Source organism: Nelumbo lutea, chromosome 2, assembly GCF_056320005.1.
Source record: "Nelumbo lutea isolate HS-2025 chromosome 2, American lotus-T2T, whole genome shotgun sequence".
Classification (NCBI taxonomy): Eukaryota; Viridiplantae; Streptophyta; class Magnoliopsida; order Proteales; family Nelumbonaceae; genus Nelumbo; species Nelumbo lutea.
The window spans coordinates 25,953,147-25,974,745 of NC_142685.1; the positions used below are offsets into that span (position 1 = coordinate 25,953,147).

At 37.1% G+C, this 21,599-nt stretch overlaps 1 protein-coding gene across 3 annotated transcripts; it reads right to left on the bottom strand.

The window, feature by feature from the left end:
* Window positions 1-5,082: 5,082 nt before the first annotated feature.
* On the bottom strand, window positions 5,083-15,554 carry LOC148869338 (WD repeat protein). Of its 3 annotated transcripts, XR_016107378.1 has the most exons (13): window positions 15,310-15,554; window positions 14,386-14,490; window positions 14,178-14,293; window positions 12,412-12,566; window positions 12,226-12,314; window positions 11,598-12,144; window positions 10,643-10,774; window positions 7,702-7,934; window positions 7,472-7,554; window positions 6,482-6,593; window positions 6,338-6,398; window positions 5,856-5,930; window positions 5,083-5,779 (listed from the first exon to the last, which is right to left on the bottom strand). XR_016107378.1 is itself a non-coding variant. In XM_088970513.1 (12 exons), the coding sequence occupies exons 1-12, from the start codon at window positions 15,397-15,399 to the stop codon at window positions 5,600-5,602; spliced, it is 1,911 nt and encodes a 636-aa protein (XP_088826639.1). In that variant the 5' UTR covers window positions 15,400-15,554; the 3' UTR covers window positions 5,083-5,599. The 3 variants fall into 3 exon arrangements, 2 of the variants coding, with proteins under 2 accessions (XP_088826639.1, XP_088826638.1); XM_088970513.1 differs by lacking the exon at window positions 6,338-6,398 and having other exon boundaries at window positions 11,604-12,144; XM_088970512.1 differs by lacking the exon at window positions 6,338-6,398.
* Between the last annotated feature and the right edge of the window lie 6,045 nt (window positions 15,555-21,599).

Consider the following 21,599-nt stretch of genomic DNA (forward strand, 5'->3'; position numbering starts at 1 on the left):
CTAAATGTCAAAAATACATCAAATTGGATTGAAGCTAAGGGCATACAAAACTGTCTAACACCTTCCACAACAGCATCAGATCTGCCTACAACATCGACCTCGTCCTCCTTCTTGGAGTCGGGCTCTTGATCGACTTGACCCATCATCTTGTTCATGCATGCCGAGGACTTTAATTTGATGTGGTTGAACTCTGAGCACACCAAGGCCACTAGCATCCAGCACAGCTTGAATCCCTGACAAAAAGCGTTGGACCTGAACTCCTCCCTTTCCTTCAAGAAGCCGAGTGAAGTCTTGAATTCATCAACTGCATGGACCTTGGCATCATGGATGTCGTTGAGACGGATAGCCTCATCATGGACCTCGGCATCCTCCCTTTCGATTGTTCCTCGGTGAGCTCGACTTCTTTCTCCTACAACTTTTGGTCCTTGAGCTCGAGCTCCTCGGTCATCTTCTTGACCTCCCTTTTCAGGTCCACAGTGCGGCTCACTCCTCCATGAGCTCGTCCTTCAGGTCACCGATGAGACGGATAGCCCACTCAATTTGGGACATGTACTCTGCTGCTTCCTCCTCAACAGCTTGGGCCCTCGCTAAATTTCCCTCAGCCTGCGCCAACAAGGAGTGAGCCAAAGTGTTTGCCTACAAAAGAGAAAAAGGAAAATAAGTCCAGAATGGAGATTAGAATCAATGCGATGGAAATGTCGGGAACATACCACCATGAGGCAACACATAAGCTTTCCACCAACCTCACTAGGATGTGATTCGTGAAGCCTCGTGACCTCTTCGGGAAAGACGACCCCCTTGCTCTTCACCAAGGTAGTCCAGAAGTTCATGATGGTGCGCCTCTCCTCAGGATCGGTCTTGGCATTCAAATTACTAGTCGTCTTGATCTTGGGTGGTGGAAGGGGCTCCTCGGGTGTACGAGCAGCCTTGGGATCTAGCAAGGTCCTTTCTAGCTAGTCTCCCTCAACCAGGTCAACAACCAGCATGACCTCAATAGCACTTTGCACGATAGTCTCTAGAGCAGCGACCTGAGGAGCCTCTTGGTGAGCCACCTTCCTCTTATTCATCTTCATGGCCTTGAACAGCCTAGAAGTTGGCATGCCCGACATGTTTCCTACACAAGAAATCTAAAGGTGAGCCAAACTGTAAAATAAAAAAAAGAAAGAAAGTAAAGAAGGAAAAGAAAATGCCCAAGCCTAAAACGATGACCTACACGGAAGACTCAACCCAGCCTGGATCAGCTTCTCCTTAGCCAAGTGCTCACTCAGCATTGACTTCCAGTAGTGGACCAACACTCTTGCCTATATTCGCTCACTTAGAGGTTCCTCCCTGGTGTCCCTCACTCCCTCTCTCTAGGTTGTCAAGAACGACTATCTGCTACTTAGGTCAAGGAAGAAATACTTCCTCTTCTAGGTTGGTACCTTGGAGGGAAGCCACTCAGTAGCTTACACCCAGGGAGGTAGGACAAGTAATAATTGTACATCTTGGGAGTACTAGAGGGGTTTCTCATTATATGGCATATGGCAGTGAAGGTCTTAACATCTAGGGGAAGCTGATGTGGTGATAGAAATAGGTGGTTCCGACTAGGGTCCTAATGGAATTGGGATGAAGTTGACCTAAGCTAATGCTATAGTAGTTCAAAACCTCGGGAATAAGTGAATGAAGGGGGAATCGAAGACCCACTTTTAGGGCTTCCTCGAAGATAGGGACCTCATCTTCCTATTGCTCCCATGGGTATTTCCCCAGGGGAAGGGAATATCTAAACTGATTTGGAATCCGATATTGAGATGCGAGCTCAAAGACGTTCTCGGCAGAAAGCTCATTGAGACTAAACTAGTTCGGTGCTTTAACCTTACGGGAAGACGATGCCCTTTTATGAGAACCTCATCGATCTTGAGCCAAGGTCCCTTCCTCGGCCTAGAAGGGCGGACCCCTCTCTTCCCTAGACTCACTATCAGATATTATGAATATAACAAAACTAAGGGAGATGACTCGCCTAGCACAAATAAATCGATCTCACTAACAACACCGACAACTCCAACAACATCGAGCTCCACAATCTCACTAGAACTCCAAAGATTGGGATGAGAGAAATGGGCCCTTGATGGTCCTATTTATAAACGGATGAACCAAACTATGGACGATTGAAATCGGTTAGATCCGATGGTTTACAAGGGTGCCACGGTTCGTATTCTAAGGTGAAATCAGTTTAGCACTCTTTTGATGTCCATGCAACCTAATGGTTGCGTGGCATCTGTGTGTCCCTGGTATGCTACCTTGTGCCTAGGCCAAAGTCAGACCGACTGATCTAACCCGATCCCAAGCCATTGGTCGGACCACAAACAAGGACATAAATCGGATCAAATCACATTGGGTTAAGACTACTCCCTCATCGGACTGATCACGTTGGAAGTGGGAGGCAATTGATGATGGATAATTTGGTCCTGCAATGATATGCCGACATGTGGCATTGTAAAATAACAAAATGACACCTCGGCACCATGTAAGCAGACCCTAGGAGCACTTTGGACACTTCACAACTACATCAGCAACCTCGACACCACCCTAGTAGGCCGAATTGTGAACAGCTAGGCAAGACCTTATGTCGGTGTAAGAGGCGACCTGCTTCCACCGATCTGACTTGTTTCCGATTAGCGACCTGCCTGACGTGCCAAGCGACCTCCCCCTTAAGCGAGCTATTGCCTCGAATTCTCCGGGATCATGACACCACATAGGAAGAGTTAGTTATCACCCCACTCGCATTGGGCGTGATTGGATAGACATTACCTGCTTATAAGGAGTCCACTTCCAGGCGTGGAAACCACCTCCGAACTAGATGGGCTAGAGATCCCGGATGCGTTTCGTGAGGCTCACGACATCTTGTCTATATAAGGGCCTCACCTCCAACCTCATAAGGTACATGCAATTTAGCACAAAAGCTCTCTAGCTCTCAAAAAATTCTAATTTGTTGATTTAAGCATCAGAGTACCCAAATCGAGTAAAGTAGCTCAGGTACAATGATCCTCTCTCTTTCTTTACAACTCAACCAAGCAACCTACATAGTCCAGCAACTGTCCTCCAACAGGGCGCTTCTAGATCGTGCACCATCAATATCTTTCCCACATCATTGACTTATCCTAACATACATTGAAAATATCTCTCAAAATTATCGGTGGAAAATGTTACCAATACACGGTTGGGATATGCTGTAGAGTGTTTGTGAGGCGTAGATGTAAATTCAGCTTGGAACGCAAGAAGCCGCTTCCTAAAAGCCCTCTCATATGGGCACTAGTGCACTACAACACAACTGATTAATTATAATGGTGGGCGCCAATTCCATTTGCACTAAAATGGAAAAAGGGGGTTTTAGAACTACCAATGGGTTGGGATGGATTGAATGTGGGCTGGCTCAAGACAAGTACATCTAAAAATACACGTTATAAATAATAGATCTGGACCTGATCCTGTTAGGAAATGGACTTATTGAGTTTATCCAATTAGCCCCTGCTTGGGATTACTTAGCTTGCCACATAATTTTTAAAATATCTTTATTATCTCATTTAAAATAAACTTTTTTCACCAAATATTAATAAACATTTATTAGGATAAGTACTTATTTATCCAATAAGTGGCTATATCAACACAATTAGAAGTGACAAGCTGTTAGTTTGGTAATTTCACAACAAGTCTGTAAATTTTTTTTCTGTCTTTCAGAATTATGTTATACATCCCCGATGGCTCAATCACACGTGTGTGAGTGGGTGTATACATGTATTAAAACAAAGCCTTTAGCTTCTTCTTCAAGCATGTTGTTAGTTTCTTTCCTGATTCAAGTTACAAGATTCATATCTTTTGATAACAAATTAAATTTGATTTGAGTTTCACGTAAAAAAAGGTTCGATTATGATATGGGAAAGATATGATATCGACCAATCAACTGGTATCAATCATATCATCTAATGTGGAAGTTGCTTTTTCGTTTTTCAAAAACGAAATCATTCCTGACCAATACCTCCATCACGTGGGTCCCAAATAAAATATGAGGAACATTTGGACTATATTGAGGGTGAAGAGTAAACTATGAGAAACATTGAAGATGTACACCCACCTTCAATTCTAGCCATTTCCATGGTTCTCTTCCATTCTTTTTTGCTACAAGGGTCCATTGCTCCTTGGTAAGGGAACTAGAAACGTGAAAGTGTTCTCCCATTGATAAACCATTGTCCACTGAATATTTTTCATAATTCTGGAGAGTTTGGGTGGATAAGCATTAGAAAGGGATGTTTCATGGAGGAAATTAGGGTTTTGCACCCTAACTTTGACAAAAATCCAACACTGGGAGAAGATAATATCATGCGCACATCTTAAATCTGTGGATAGGATCTCAAATCAATGAAAAAGTGTCCATGTAAAATAGCATCTCAATTTCATTTATTTCAAAATCAAACCTTGACATAAGCCTCAATTGCCACAACACCGTCGGTGCGTACTAAAACCACCTTCACCACATTAGAGTCCGTTGTTTTTTTGTGGCTTTTGAGGTTTTGACGAGGTGACTGAACAAAAGTTAAGCTGAGTTGGTGTCCACACATTGAAGAGGGCAATCACCCAATTTTGATAAATACCACCTAATTGATTGCCACTTCTATGATATTGGTTGATTCGATATAAATTCTTCCGGTACTCTCTAGATAAGAGATGGATTTAGGTTAAAGTTATAAGATAATATAAGCACCCATAACTTAATGGTGAATATAACATTGAATAGAACAAAATGGTAAAACAGGATTAATGCAGCAAATCCCTAATTGGGACAAGGCTTAGATAATGTAAATCCTAAAAAGCATCAATGGCTTATGGCGCTAGGTTATGGACCAAATAAAAACAGACAGTAGCATAGGATTCCAACATTCCACATGGATCACATGCTGACCCCTGTATCTGTATTTTGTATTCTTCCCAAACTGAGCCTCAGTTCACAGCAACAAGGATATTTCAGTGTTCTAACCAAATTCTATTAAGAGTAGCGTCTTATGTGGTTGAAAAGAGAATATCAAGCATTATGGGGTGCCACAGAAGTGAGAAGTTTAACAATATAAACACATCATAACCCAAATTCAAAAGCTTGGGCGAATAGATATAAGTACAGCATTTGTGATTACTTAGAAACCCTGAACAATATTTTCTTTACAAAGTACTAATGAATCCGCCCATTTGACACCGCGTGAAACAACCGTGGATCTGAGAAAGGGTACAGTTTTATGGTGTTTCAAGCTTGAGCAACAGGCAACAGCCAAGAGGTCCAGGATGAAAAATGAACCTACTTGTCATTGATTCAAGGATCTAATTTTGTCTTATAGCTTGAAGGTCCTCAATGATAATACTGGAAAAAAGTCAAAATTTTAGCACATGACCTGATGTGCCCAATACAACACTTCCGCATACTGTAAGCAATGAATTGATTCTTCACTATGTAACCTCAATGCTACGGAAAACGAAGAAGTCATTCTGTACCCGCGATCAGATTTTCCAAATCTGGTATTGGTTGATTCTTCCTTCTCAAGAAGCCTTCAAGACATTCATTTTATCAGTTCTCTCTTTAATCACTCATGCCATCACTTCCTTCAAAATCACTAAAACCAATGATAGCTTCACTGACATCTTCACCCTCTTCATCAGTTTCCATATCATCTTCAGGTTCCTCTTCTTCACTTTCATCCTTATCTTCATAAATAATGGGTTTCATTGTGCTTTCTTCATCAGCCATATCTTCCAAAATCTAGTAGGAAAAGATGTTGTTAGGTAGATGATCAATAAATGAAAAAGGTACAAACTTAATCCATTATAACACTCACCCCTGCAAAACAGTAGTCTAAGCAGCTTGATAGTTGAAGAGCTGACTGAAAGGTTGAGACTCTAGATTCAATGAGCTGAAAAGGGGTAATAAAACATGGTTAGAGAATGTTCAGATGCCTTGAACCTAGATACATAGATGGTAATGATTGTTCATTTTGAAATGACTATTGTTTGATAGATCTCCTTTATGGGTTTGATTCAATAAAAGACCCAACGACACAGCCATGCCAATGTTGGATCTGTAGAGCACAGAGCACGTTTAGGGATGAATACAACATACTGATGTTAGAATTCTTTCCCAACAAGGATTTATACAAAAGGATATACAATAAAGTGTTAATAGCCAAAACAACTTTGGAAAGCATTATCCAGACTACACAAATCTTGTTTTGTCATTCCACTTTTGAGGCCATCTACTGTAAAATTGCAAGTCTTCACTCTTCAGGTCTCTATATAAATAATACATTGGCTGGAGAGGCACCTGAATTTTGGCAAGTTCAAGGAATGAGTTTGCTTATTTGCAGCATGTGTTTTCTACCAGCCTGTCACCCGCATGACACCTTCCATTATTTATATTTTCCCCTTTCAAATACATTGCATCTTCTATTTAATTACGGGCTCTGACCTGGTATAGAGAGTTGAGTGCAAAAAACGAAGACTCCTGGGACATTATACTGCTTGCATGCTGAAGAAGTAGACTTCTAAGCCATGGAAGAGCACATGCCAAAACTGCACCCCTATTTGTACAAATTCAGATATACACATACATCAGACTCATTATAAACCTTAGACAGTTGGATCAGCATTCATTGAGGTTCAAGCACCTAGAGGATCATTTAAAACCAACCTACTCAAACCTTATTACAGGCTATTTATTATACCATCAGCATGAAACAGACCAATCACAACTACATACATGATTCATTCACCATCTATTTTCATGAAACCTTTCAAATGAAGAACTAAAGAGGTGAATACAATGTCACACATACAAACTATCCTTTCCTGTTGGACTCAAAATAAATCCTGCTACTTTACTGCAAACAAGGTATGTTTGGTAAAAACACATGGGAAAAGAGGGTAGTTTAGTGAGATTCACATGTAAGTACCGGAAACTTTGTTGGCTGTGCACTAGTGGAAGTTTTTTCCACGACCAACTGGAGAAGATTCAAAATCATGTAAAATCCCTCACTTATTGCTTGCAATTAGAGTGCGTTTTAAACCCAATTAAAAGGAACAGATACTAATATAAAATTCTTAGCCAACAAAAACTGATTGAAGAAACACTCTGACCAAGGGCTGGCTAGACAGGACCTACTCATGGATTATCGTGGACCAGAATGGCCTGCCCACTTTGCTAAACAGCCTGCCCCAGTTGTCATATTGACTGAGGGAAAAAAATGGTCTGACTGACATGTGGACCTACTGTCCCTAATGCATACCATTCTTTAGGCCCATTGATCCAGTTGCATAACACAATATCAGAGGCATGCTTCAAAGTGTTATTAACAAGTAAATGCCAAAGGCATGGTTTGAAAAAGGAATGCTAACAAACAGCTTAGATGCACATGCAGCACAATGCAGACATGATGGGGTCCAACAACTTTTTTTTTACCTCGACTGTATGATAGGCATCAGAAAGTCCAATAGCTTGAGAACATCAGATGGATTTAACAATGAGGTTGAATTTGCAATAACCTGCAAGCCAGTAACATATCATGCTAAACACTAAGCAAGCCTGCAAATGTCCCAAATAAGATAACAAAAGCAACAATACAGATAGCACAACCTGTAGAAAATGCAATTGTTAATTATATAGCCAAAGTGGAACTGTGGAAGTCTGACCTTTTCATCTTGGTTGTACAAACAATCTAAGAGAAGTGCACGATCATCAGCATGAAGTGCTTGCTTGAGCAACACATGAACTGAATCTGCACTTGGGAGCTTTGTTCCAAAAGAAGGTTCTTGTTTTTCAAGGCCATTGGCCTTATCATTATCAATCAAATTTAGACTTGCAAGCTTCTCACCCATGGTTGGCTCAGTTAAATCATCATCAACACGGATCCCATCCATAGCCTCTGGCAGAAGTCCACAATAGGTTAGTCTATGAATTATTATAGGTACAAGAGCACCTTAAGTCTTCACTTTTTTTTCTCAGGAATATCGTAGGCACCCTCCTAGGTGACCACAAACAAGACCCAATACAGATCTAGCATTATGGCAACTTACAATATAGGCAAGGTTCACAGTATCAATACAATACACCCCACATCAGGCACATCGTATCATATCTTTAGGGGTCTGATACACCTGTTTTCAGGAACCTTTTTTTATGAATATATATATATATATATATATATATATATATATATATATATATATGTATATACGTATATGTATATAAAATTGAAATTTGAAAAAAAATAAATAAAAAAAACATTAAATGCACATGATTTAAAGTACTGATACACCTCTGCCAATACAAAGAGATGTATCAATACTTTAACCATGAATATAAGTAATGTGTTACAAGAGATGTCTAATGTTTAAATCTAATTAGAGAACATATTCTTCTGATGTTACAACCGTTTTTTCTTTATTACTGGTTGCCCAGAGAAAGTGAAGAAAACCTGGAGTTGGGATAACCAACTCAGTAACTATGAGCCTATCAATTCTAAACATTGCCCTATCAGGCTGGTTGTCCCCTTCTTCCATAAGTTTGTTGAACTAACAAAACTTTTTCTTCTTTCCTTCATAGCAGTTTAATTTCTTCATAGTTTGATTAGTAGTTCTTTAGGGGTTGGGTGAATTTACTTTCATTAACTAATGATTTGTTTTAAAAGGTGTGGGAGGCATACACCTGGAGGTGCGCCTCCAGGTGAGACGCCCCAAAAGCGCCTCGAGGCATTGACACCTCTGAGACATATGCCTCATACGCTTTTTTCATGAGGCATCCTAGAGGCGTATGCCTCATGCACCTCACGCTGTCATGCACACCTCATATAAAAAGCCAAAAGAAAAAAGAAAAATAAAGGAAAAGAAGGAAAGGGAATGGAAAGAAAAAGAAGGAAAGGGAAAGAAAAAAAAAAAGAAAAGAAAAGATAAGGGAAGGGAAGGAATGAAAAGATAAGGGAAAAGAAAGTGGGCCCGGGGCAAAGCCCTCAGACCCCCTTGGCTGGGGGGCGTTGCCCCCCCACTCCGGCTTGCTCACTTTGCTCACTTGCCTCCACTTCAACAAGACCCACCCTTTCAACTAGTGCTATGCATCTTCATTCTTCTTAATATAAAAGATTTGTATTCAAAATAAAAAAACAATGAGCTCCTCCTTCCTTTTCTTCTTCCTCATCCCCCTCCTCTTAAGGAGGCTTATGCCTCTTACGTTCTAAACTACGCTTCACACCTCTAGGTGGTGGAATGCCTCCCGTCATGCCTCTGTGTTTTAAAACATCGCTCATTTTTAAAACATTTTGTTCATGTGCATGCAGCCATGCCTGACAATGGGATTCAGAGATTTAGAAGCCCATGTGCTTTGTTGAGTCTCTCATTTTTAAAAACTTGATGAGTAGGTAAAAGAATGAAAAACAATCCCCACTTTGAAAGATATTCAAGGGGGTGAGAAACATGAGAATATGCCGACTATACAATCATATTGAGAAAAAGAAAAATTATGACAGAAAAAGATAAAGATTAAAAGATACAATCAGCCCTGTGGGATAAGTCCCAGGTTTTAGTGTGTCAAAAATGGTTTGACTCCACCATTCCTTCCCTTGCTAATGTTTCAGCAATACCATTAGAAGATCTAGAGCTCCATCTGAAAGAGCTGTTCAGCCTGGTTGCCAAGCCCCTTGCTTTATGTGTTTTCTTTGCAGAAAACATCAAATTGGTGATATATCACAAGAGATCACAAAGAGTGATCGGTGATAGAGAAGAGAAGAAACAAGAGTTAGAAGAGAGAAGGTTATAAGAGGAAGATTCAGGGTTCGAAAAAATGGTTAGACAGTGTTTGCCTTCACCATGGATAGGAGTGAGTTTTCAGACACCCATAGAGTTTTATTGAGATGAACCATCCTGGCTTTTGCAGGAGTTTATTCACAGTATATTTTCTGCTGAAAGCCAATTGCAAGTGACACTTGGCCAAGACCTCTTTTCATCAGCCGAACATCTAATGGTGATAGAGACATGAACCAAACACAAACAACTTTTGCAGAAAACAATCAAAAGGAAAAGGCATTGGCCCTCAAAAATCAGAATGAATAAAGAAAATGGAAAACAACCTTTTGAAAAGTGCAGAGAGAGATGGTAAAGCAACTTTCAGTATAATAAACATAAAACAGGACCATCAATTTGGTGAGTACCATTGTCCAGGACATGATATACTTCTGGTAATGATGGACGGCAGTACATCTGATTGACTCAACTTCAAATTGCAAATAAAGTAGTGACATCAGCCTCCATGGATATGTAGTGCAAATGTGGCACAGTCCAAAAAAGGGCATTCTTGTTTGTTTTCATATAATCACATCCATCTTTGAGTTCACAACAACTTACAGCAGCTGTTATGTATACCACCCATTATTTCTTGTGGTTTTGTAGATTTAACAGTTTATGTTTCTTTCTTAGGAAATCAAGTACAGCCCTCCATGCCTAAGGCAGGCAGATATTTCAGTCATCAAGTAGTTATTCTGGTACAGTGGTTGCAAGATTTCCATTAAAAAGGTTATCCCTAACCCATAAATCTAGTAACAAAAACTGAAATTCTAACTCCAATTGAAAGACAAAACCTTACCAAAACCAAATGTGTTCCCTGTAGTTATAATGTCTTGATCTGGTGCAGCCCTTTTCTTATTTACTTTTTTCTTCTGCATTGGTTCATCTGCTGCTTTTGACTCCAGCTTCTGGATACTCGGAGCAGAATTTTCTGAATTGGGCACAAATTCTACATTTTGTAATTACAATAGAAAAGGCAAGGCCGAGCAGCCAAGATAAGCACGACTTTGTAATTATGCACAAAATCTTAAAATATCAACCATGTCACATTGTGGAAATAGAAAAATAAAATATAGCAAGATAGAAAATCAATTTAATCTAAAGAGAGGTATCAATGATATTTCCAAACAAATAAGTGATATACATTTTCTAATGTGTCTAGTATGATAATAACACCAACTTCCAATCAAGCATATAAATAAAGCTTGAGTTTGATATCTCATACATGCAACTAATATCATCTAGCTTACATATTGACTGGTATTAGCTCCAAAAGAATAGAAATTATCAATAGATGCATCACAATGATGAAAGTTCAATAACAATGATGGGTAAAAATGTCAATAATTCTTGTAAATTCAAAGATGACTTGTGCAAATAAATCCAACTCATTAAAAACTTCCATGACTTTATGGGGTGCATAATTTATATTGAAGTGAAAATTTTATAACTAAATGCAAAAACCAATCCTCCAAAAGCAAAGTATAATATAAGAAAAGCATTTCAACAGAAGCAAATGACATAAACTCCCCATTATAAGTTATTAACCCATAAAGACCACATAACAAAAGGTAAGGGAAGATTTGTCTATGCTAATATCAAAAGTATGCAATGATGACCATCTATGAGCACGCAAGAGAATGAAATACAACCAAGAGATAGATAAGGGGGAAAGCAAGTTTAAGCAATAGAAAAAAAAATTGTATCATTTTACATATATCATGGAGCAGAAGAAGGACATCCATTTGTCATACCTTTACCTCCAAGATCTTCATTCTCTTGAAGACTGCCAGCTATAGTTCTTGACATCATATCTCCAGCAGTAACAATAATATCCTCCCCTGGGATAGTAATCTCCAATACATTAAAATGTGGACAGTCTATGGAACCATAGGCAATAAGGATAGAAATTGGCTTATCCTTCTCTAAAGCTTTCAATCTAGCAGCAATAACAGGAATACGACCCTTCTTGGCACTTCCACTCTTTTGTCGGTCAGCTTTTGCTTTGATAGACTTGACCATGATCTTTGTAGGGCTAACCTTGTCTTGTGAAATGGTCTTTAAATCCCACAAGTAAGCAATACCCGACTCTGTAACTGATAGGACAACCAAACCATCTTTGTCCTCGGAAGAATTTTTGCATTCTAACATAAATGGAGGATTTTTCATAGAAAGTGTGGGCCCAGTAGTTACATCTGTGGTGCTGGAATCACAGTGCCACACTTGAAGCTGCTTATCCCCAAATCCTGAAGTAACAATGGCCTTGGCACCATCAGAAACAGCCATATATTGAACAGAATCCTGTAGCAAAAAAAGGCTTCAAATGTTTTACCATCATGATGAAAACTGACTAGATATGTGATAGTGGAAGAAATAACTAACCAGATCAAAGGGAAACTTCTGAAGCTCTTTCCCATATTCTAAGTTAAATACCCGTATCTTAGAAGATGCTACAGCTAAAACTTTCTCATCTGGCATCAAAAGAAATGATTAATTTTTCAAACAAGAGAAATAATTGCTTGGATAAGGTATCACGTTAATGACATGCAGGAACGACAATTTACTAACCAGAAGAAAGAGACAACGATGATATGGACTTTTTTGAGGCCTTGAATTTTCTCATAAGTTCTCCAGTTTGGGGATCCACTTCAGATGCCATTCCATCAGCACCAACACAGAGAAGGGCATTGCCTCCATTTAGAAAATAGAGACCCAAAGTTCCACTGGGTAGAAAAGTGGGAGAAGGATGTTATTATCTAGAAAATAACATGTAATGGATTATACAAAAAGAACATTGAAGAATACTGAATCACAGAGAAAAGTAATCCACAAAACTAACAAACTATGGATATGTGGCTTTGTAACAATAAGTTATAAATGACAAACCTCCCAGTAAGGAGAGAAAAAACCAAGCGTCCCTATGAGAAGCTCCTTTTTAAGAGTTCATAAATAATTGTGGAGGAATAATAACAAATTATCTAACTTAAGTCAAATAAGCCTCATTTAAAGTTTAGCTGCTAGCATCTGATATTCAATAGAAAATTTTAAGAAACAGCAATGCCATAAAATTGATCAACTTAATACCATCTATGTTTAAAGAACAAATATCACCAACCAAATAAAATTATTTAATTAAGAACATCTAATCTATATCAGTCTGGTCTAAGGTATCCTGTCTTTTAAGGTGTTTGCAAGTGTGCTGCATATCTAAGTGTGACATTATTAGTAGGTGAGCACCTCATGAACATATCTTGTATGTTTAAAGGAAGGAAGAAAATGAAGAAAAAATAAAGAACTGCAGAAATTAGGTTGCTTTAATTAACTCTAGTTACTTTACAACACAATTAGTCTTAATATAAGTTAATGAGTTAATCTAGTTCTTTTTTTCTTGCTCAGCAACAGCTATTGATTTCGTTGATATATGTAAAAAGCACGTGTTAGTCTAGCTGTATCAATAGCACACACAACACAAACAAAACAATTATATTCTATGGCTAATAATACCGGGGCATCTTGTCATTGACAACTGAGGATGTTCCCCTAGTGAAAAGCAAACGATCCCCCCTAAACATAATAATAAAAGTTCTTTCAAATTCCAATAGAGTGCATATTGACTATTACAGGTTTCATGTCATCCTATTTTATTTATTTATTAATTAATTGATATATGAGAAAAGGTGCGCTCATGAAGCTTACTAGTCACCTATTGCACAATGGAAGACCTGACTTCCAATTTAACATATTAACCGTTCGTAGTGCTAGGCCAAAAGGATATAGTGCCACAACTACCACGACTTATCTTGAACATTACGAAACACATACGTATAATGGTCTGATCAAGGAGTGCTCACTCAGCTTACCTAATGAGAGATTGAAGCCCTCCTGATCTTTTAAGAATCCAAAAAATAGTTTCAATCACCCCTAGGTGAAAAGTGAAAACTATACCTGAACAGGCAATTCCAATTATGAAATCCACATTCTTCCAACTACAAAAACCCTCCTGGTTTGCTGTTATTGTTATTTTGACTTCTTTTTCTCTAATAAATAGAGATCATGTTTGTTTGTTCTTTTCTTTTTAATGAATTTTTATTTATTACAAAAAAGAATATTAGCCATGCTTTATTAAGTATCTTTTGTTTAATTGCACATAGGAATCCTATTACATCTGAAGCTCTGAATATTATTTTTTACTGAAAAGGAAATAAAGGAAAAATCCACATATAAGTTATATTTACCGGTCTGCATTGCAAGATCTGTTATTAGTGTATTACCTAACAATTCACCACATTTACTCAAAATATTAAGTAAAATATCCAACATGGGAATAAACCTACCCAGGGTGGCATTCAGCAGATGTCCACTTCTTATCACCAGTGGAAACATTAAAGGCCAAAATGTTGCCAGTAGTTGTGCCTAGAGCAAGTAAGATTGTACCAGAGCCTTTTCTACGCTGAAAATAAAAATATAATCAGAAACCATCTAGGTATTACATATCCAAAATACAGAAGTTGCACAACAGAAGACCCATTTGCCTGAGAATACCTTTTTCCCAATGAAGCAACATGCCAAACAAGAATAACAACGGTCAGATTCTTCATCTTGCTCTTTAAACTCTGCGAACAAATTTCCATTGCTTGTGCTCCAGATCTGTAAGTTGCAGGTTTTGTTTTCTTTAGAAAGTAATCAGAAAATGGACCAACTAAATTGTCTACTTGAATAAGTAAAAAAGAATTACAGAAGCAAATAACAATAACCAAAGGATGCCCATGTTAACAACCAACAATGAGGCAAGAGAAGGCATATCCGAGTACAGAAGAGCAGAACACTCCCAAGCCACAACAAGTCCAAAAACAAAAATGAAGAGGGTATGTGTTACAAACCAACCAGTTAACATAGAACAAGCAATAACTTCTAGTGGTTATAATTGCATAAGGATGAAGTTAAAACCACTAACCACCATTCAAAGAATGAAAACGAAAAATGAATCAAAGAGAATCACTGACTTCTACGAATTTTAGAATACTAAAAATGGTAATTGCAAAAAAAAAATTAGGTATTCTTCAATTAACTTAAATCCCAAATCAGCCCTTAGGCTTTACTTTCAACTAGCCTATTAAGAGAAATTCCCAGGCAGGTTTCTTCGACGAATATGACATCGTTCAAGAACCCGCCGGTAACCTCATATAATGTTTATTTTGAAAATTTCCCCTACAAGCTTCATCGTTGGTCCAATTCATCAATAAAGAGCATTTGTTAGGACGGATTTTTGCACAACTACAACCATTAATGTTACAATGGGCAGTTTCCAAACTTATTCAGAAAATCTGGTTTCTGAACAAGCACTAGTTATGAACTAGAGAAAAAGGCATTAGCCAAAGTCCTTTTCAGGTAAAAGCATCTGGGTTACGTGAAATCAAAGTATTGATGGCCAAGAATCCCCATGAGAGAGAGAGAGAGAGCACTTACTTTAACGACCCCATCTGGAGATAATATGGCGAGGAAATCACCGTCGGGAGTGAAAGCAGTGTGGACAGATTTCAAGTTATGGCTCACCATCTCCGTCAAGCAGAAGAGCTGCTGCTGCTGCTGCTGCTATTCGGTGTGTGCAAGCGAGCAAACAACGAGAGAGGGCAACCGAACCAGGGTTTTAGCGCTTTGGGGTTGAACGAGCGAATATCCGAAATTACCCCTCGATCAGCTAAATGAATTCTGGAGGGAAACGCTGTTGGTTAAGCCCTTTTGAGGAGGGCCTCAGCTTTGATGGAGCTACGTTGACTGAACCAGTTTGAGAGGTGGCTCTAGCTGGCTCGTTCCAGATGGGATTCGATTCCTGCTGCTACCAAATTTGGGAGGAGGGGTTACAACTTACAAGTGTGGTGCTGCCTTATCCAAAGGTCGGGTACGCCTCTCAATGATTCTAAAAATTCGAGGCCCGATCCAATTCAATTATATAATTGGATCATATTCATATTTGGATTTTACAAATTTCATCCGATTCTTAATCGAATTTGGATTTCATTCCATCTTAATTCGATTATTTTTGGGATGTTTGGAATCGTGGTCATTTTTCAAAAAAATGGTGTCGTCATGTTGGACTCACATAGGCGCATGTATCTCATTGTTTGGTTCAGTTGATTATTAAAAATTTGGGCATGCCTAAAAAATCGGGATCCCATTGATGTGCATCGGTGAATTGTTTTCCTCAACGGTTGACTCATGTGTATCCTATGTGGTGTTTACCTGTCAGCACATATAGATGAAAATCACCTTACCAAACAACATAGTGTTGTTCACTGCCTCCATGGTAGAAGCGTTTTTTTTGTGAAAAACAAGTCTTTGAAACATGGGCCTTTTTTCTTGAAAATTGATTCCAAAAAGCACCCATACTTCCAACCACCATGTTTATAATATTTATTGATTTTAGTATATGAATTTTACGTAATTTATATATATATATATATATATATATATATGTATTATATCAATGTTTTAAAAACCAACCTAGAACCAAAACTGCATTGTGAACACCGATTTTTAGTCAGTGGTTCGACCATCTGATCTGAATGGATGGCCCATCACAATTTAAAAAATAAAAAATAATTGAAACAAAAAAAAGGTAAAAAATCATTTAAATGCATCAATGGTTCAATTACCTAAGTCAGTAGATTGCTCACTAAGTCAACATTTTTTCACATAAGATCGAGTTTTGGGTGAAACGGAACTGATTGCCAAGATAGTTTCAGGGCTGAACAGTCCAATCGTCTAGGTCAATGAAGATTCAAAAATCATGTATTATATTATATATTACATTCAATATGTTGCATTCACATTAATTTACTATGTATAAAAATTGAAAAGTAATTAGCATTTTTTGTATTTTAAAAGATTAAAGTGGAGTTGGATTAAACCAGAACCCGATCCAAGTCTACTCGAATTCAAGATCTTCAAATCTGGTTGGACTTTAGATCGGATTCGAATGCAAGTTTTTTGACAATTGGACCGGACAACCCAAAAAGGCCCATATAGGAATTCAGGTGTATCACTTATTTGGGCAAGTGAGTTTACCTAGACAAGTTTTTATGGGGCAAAAGTTATTGCTAAGGTCAGTGCCAGTGTTCTTGTGCATTTTCACTTACCCGAGTAAAGAAAGAGGTGGGAGGGGATTAGTATTATTGGTGGGCAGGCAAGCAACTTACCCGCCCTCCAGGAGGAGCATCTGATACTCCTAAAAATTTGTTTACCATGAGAATGTGAGGATTGTGGTGAAATACTCAATTGCTAGTATCTCGTAGGGTAAGTTGATCAACCAAGTATTTTACCACAATCCTCCTCATTTTTATACTACTATAATGGGTCCCACACTAATAAAACTTTTCAAAGATTTAATATTAGTTACCCGGATAACTGATAACCTCTTGGAGGGTAGGTAAGTTGCTTACTCATCCACTGATAACACTAATCCCCTCCCACCTTACCTAAGTGAAAACACATAAGAACACTGGCATTGACCTTACTCGGGCAACTTTTGCATAGGAAACACTTGCCTCGGTAAAACCTCTTAGGTTAAGTGAAAGTGAATGGACCAAAAAAGAAGAAAAGGTTTGAAGAAGCTATTTCGCTACAAAGTGGATTTTATGATTGAAAGAAAGTGTATTGAGGTTTTATGGAAAGCAACAAGTCATATTTGGTGAAAATCCCATAGAATACCAATTGGCTGGTTGCTAAGGTCCTTATCTTGATTATATTGGATATTTGGGATCGAATGTCTATGTTGGGGGGTTATGGATTTTGGGGATGATACCCCCTTGTGTAGCTTCATGAAAAAAAAATATATATATATATATTAATTTAAGGGAAAAATCTCTTAAACTACTCCTAAGTTTTAGGAAATAGATTTATATACTGTCAAAATCCCTTAAATTACTGTGAAAGTTTTTCTTTTTTTCTTTTTTTTTTTCTAACAATTAAATTACTGTCAAAGTTTTTTCAAAATCCCTTAAATTACTGTCAAAGTTTTTTTTTTTTTTTTCTAACAATTAACTAACTCTACTGTACTCCTACCATTAGTGTGTCGCCACATTGCATTTGCATATGATAGCAGTTGACTATTAAAACATTTCTAAAACCCAATTTGCTCTAAGCCTTTGACCATGATCCCCTTTAACTAGTCTCTCTCTCTATACATATACTCGGGCCAAAAAAGATCATTACTATCCTACATCATTTTGTTAGCCATAGTCATTAGAGGATCAAAAGGTTACTTTAGTTGAAGCAATGTGGAAAAACGTAAAACATTTACGAGTTACCCATTGAAGGTTAAAGCTTAGATTTGGCATATATTGGGTATTTGAATGGGAATGACAAAGATACCAAAGTTCACGTTGATCCAACTTCAAAAACAATTATTGGGTTGTTCTTAGGGTTGATCATGAAAAAGTGAACCAAACTGATGAGAGTGGACCAAAAATTTCGATTAACTGAACTGATCAATTCGTTTTCGGTTAAAACCGATATAAAAAAAAAAAAAAAACGTGGTTAATCGATCGAACCGATATATATAATATCTAATATATTATTTATTATTAATAATATAATATTTTATATGTACTTCTGGTCATTTTATAATTTAATATAATATTTTATATTTATTAATATTATTTATTATATACTTATGAAAATAAAAAACTGATGAACCGAACCAATAGTTAATTGAACCGATCAACTAGTTAATTGATCGACTTCAAGTCGATTTCAGTTACCAATTTTCCAAAAATCGATACTACTGGTTCTGTTTGAAAAAAATAAAAAACCCATGGTTTGGTTTCCCTAGTTGGTCTAGATGGTCTTCTTGAACAAAACTAGTACATTAGATGTAGAGGTGGTCACAAAGGGCGGGGCAGTGAGTGGCTTATGAAGAATGAGAGAGAGAATCAATGTTTTGAAAACCAACCCAAAGGTTGAACCATTTTTGCCTCTGGGTCATGGGTCACCGGTATGGTTCAGATTATGCCATGTCACCGCATATATATATTATTAAGTATATATTTATATACATATATATACGTGTATAAATATATATTTTAGTAATAAATAATGTATAAATGCGTTTTAGACATATTATATGTATTATTTTTATTTAATTTATGTTTTTTAATTTTTTTATTTATAAAAAATATTAAAAATTGTAATTTGAGGCCAAAAAGGGTTTTTTTGCAAAAATAGTGGGGCAAGGCGCTTACAGCCCTTGGGATGCATAGGTCTCGAAAAGTTACCCAAAATAATAAAAAAAATTACTCTAATTGGACATCAGAGTGCAAAGTTATGACCTCTGAAAGTTTGCATGTATTGAATGTGCGACCCGCAACCTGATCACTAGATTGAACGATTTTTGACCAAGTCAATAGTTTTTGACCGTCTAATAGGTCTTGACTAAACTGGACCCAAAATTTAATCAGGTGACAGTCCAAACAATTCAATCGATCGCATCAATAACGGGTTGAAAACATTGGAAAGAACATAAAAGAAAGAGATTTCAGCCATCCACAAGAAAGGAAGCACAACCCGTTGTGCAACGTTTGTGAATTACCGTCATCCATCATACCACATTGTTTATTCAAATGGTTCCATTTTGAAAACTTAAGGCTATGTTTGGTTTGAAGGAAAATGTAGGAAAAGAAAATGAAAGATAAGAAAACCAATACAAGGTTGTAAAGGTTTCTCTACCTTTCACTTCATTTCCCTACATTTTCCTTCAAACCAAAGGAGTAATGAAGGATAAAATAATCAATATTTCTCTTCCCATTAAGGGTTATGATGATTGCCAATTATCATAAAACTTAGGCATACTTTAAAGGATTTTTTAAACAGCATGGGCAGGATTAATCAATTTCCCAAAACTTAGGGGTAGTTTAAGAGATTCCCCTTAATTTAACTTGTAAATCAACTTTCCAATAGAGTTGTTTTCAGTAGGTCAATCAAAAAAGTTTAAGCTCTCCGGGCTCTAAGTTTGGATCATTTGCATTTGGAATTAAAACAAGGGATTTTTACCGTTCAGTCCACCTCTGAAATCCTAACTCCACCGTACAGTTGGGGGTAGGTGCCAGCTCGGAATTGATGTCAATTCACGGGCGAGTATGAGTGTTATAGGTGGAGCTGTTCATAAATTTGAATTATTGTAGATCTGCAGTTCAAATCTGAATTCTGAGGTGGAATGCAGGCTAAAAATCCCTTAAAAGAAATATTTCCTTGGAATCCAAACAATAGTTTATCTGTCAAAAGTTTGTAGATGCAAATCACAGACAACCAGTTTCTACCTATAACAGTAAAAGATTCCTCTTCATAAAATCTGATTTAAAAGAAGAGTAAATCTACGATGCTGGAAAGGTATTATACACAAAGAAGTATGTAGGTTTCTACTATGATATTGGTAAGACATGATTCCGGAAAAAACTTAGAATCAATCAATAGTATCATGAAAGTGGTAATTAATTAGGGGGTATTTATCAAAATTGGCAAAGGGTTTTGATTGGTCAAAACTCTTCTAGTATACCTTTTGGCATCGTAGCTTTATCCCTTTTTAAAAAGTGATACCAAAAGAGATTTGGCCAATCAAATAAGTTGATTAGTTACGACTTTTATGATATGGGTTGATTGGTATAGAGAAATACTCAACTGCAACTACCTTACTTTGCCAAATGCACAAGTTTTTAGCAAATCTCTAATAATGCAAGTTGTTTGATATGTAATTTTAGAAAGCTTGGAGAAAAAGATTTGAGGTGTATCTAAAAACATTGTATATAGAATGTTATTTGCCCCCACTTAGGTGATTAAATTTGCTGTTGAGTTACAGGAAAATTTGCTCTTAGGGATGTCAATAGGTCAGGTCTAGGTTAGGTCTTGGTAGAATTAGCCTTGAATCGATCATTAATCGAGACAAAATCATGGACATAGAATCGTCCTAATCAGTAGTGAAGGATATTGGTTCTAGACCCGATTATACTATATTAATTATGATAGAAAATTGATAGAAAATACTATATTATCTATATGTTAATAAATTAAATATTTTAAAATAATAATACATTATCTATTATCTATCAAATTTACAATTGAAATATAAAATATGATAAAAGTTATAAGATTAAGAAAATATTATATATTTAATAAAATAATCAATCTCATGTTTGAATTGGTTTGGGATATGTAAGAACCAAAATGACCCAATTATTAATTGACACAAAATCCTAGAATTGGAACTGCTATAATTGGTTCAAGTCCATTGGGTACATGTTTATAACCATATTCGTTCTTAGGATATAATAGAGCCTCAAGTGAGAAATCACAACTAGTAGAGTTGAAGAATCTCCAAGGAAAAGTAGTAATTCGAATTGAAAGAGACAAGAGTGTTATGTGTTGTGAACTGTAGCTATTGCAATGTAACTACAAAAAAAAAAAAAAAAAAGTAACTAAAAGTAGGATATTGCCACAGACATTTTATGTTAATGGCTAAACGTTGACCTTTAACTACAACCATTTTGTTTGTGGCTAGAATTTGTTTATAGCCACGGATTTTAGTTATCTATGGCTATAAGTTGTAAGCAAACAAAATTAACCTTTAGCTACGAACTTATTATCCGTGGGTAAAAGATATTTATAGCTATAGCTACGGATTTAGTTATCCATGGCTATAGATTATAGAACAATGAAATTGCTAGGGTGACATTTCAACATGGCCCTTCTTGAAAATTCCAATCTTG

Excerpts from the sequence above, each read along its gene's own strand:
- LOC148869338 (XM_088970512.1), bottom strand. The coding sequence starts at position 15,399 with ATGGTGAGCCATAACTTGAAATCTGTCCACACTGCTTTCACTCCCGAC. Across the intron at positions 7,555-7,701 it reads TGTACAACCAAGATGAAAAG|GTTATTGCAAATTCAACCTC; the intron begins GTCAGACTTCCA and ends ACTGGCTTGCAG. Across the intron at positions 6,594-7,471 it reads ATGCCTATCATACAGTCGAG|GGGTGCAGTTTTGGCATGTG; the intron begins GTAAAAAAAAAG and ends TTGTACAAATAG.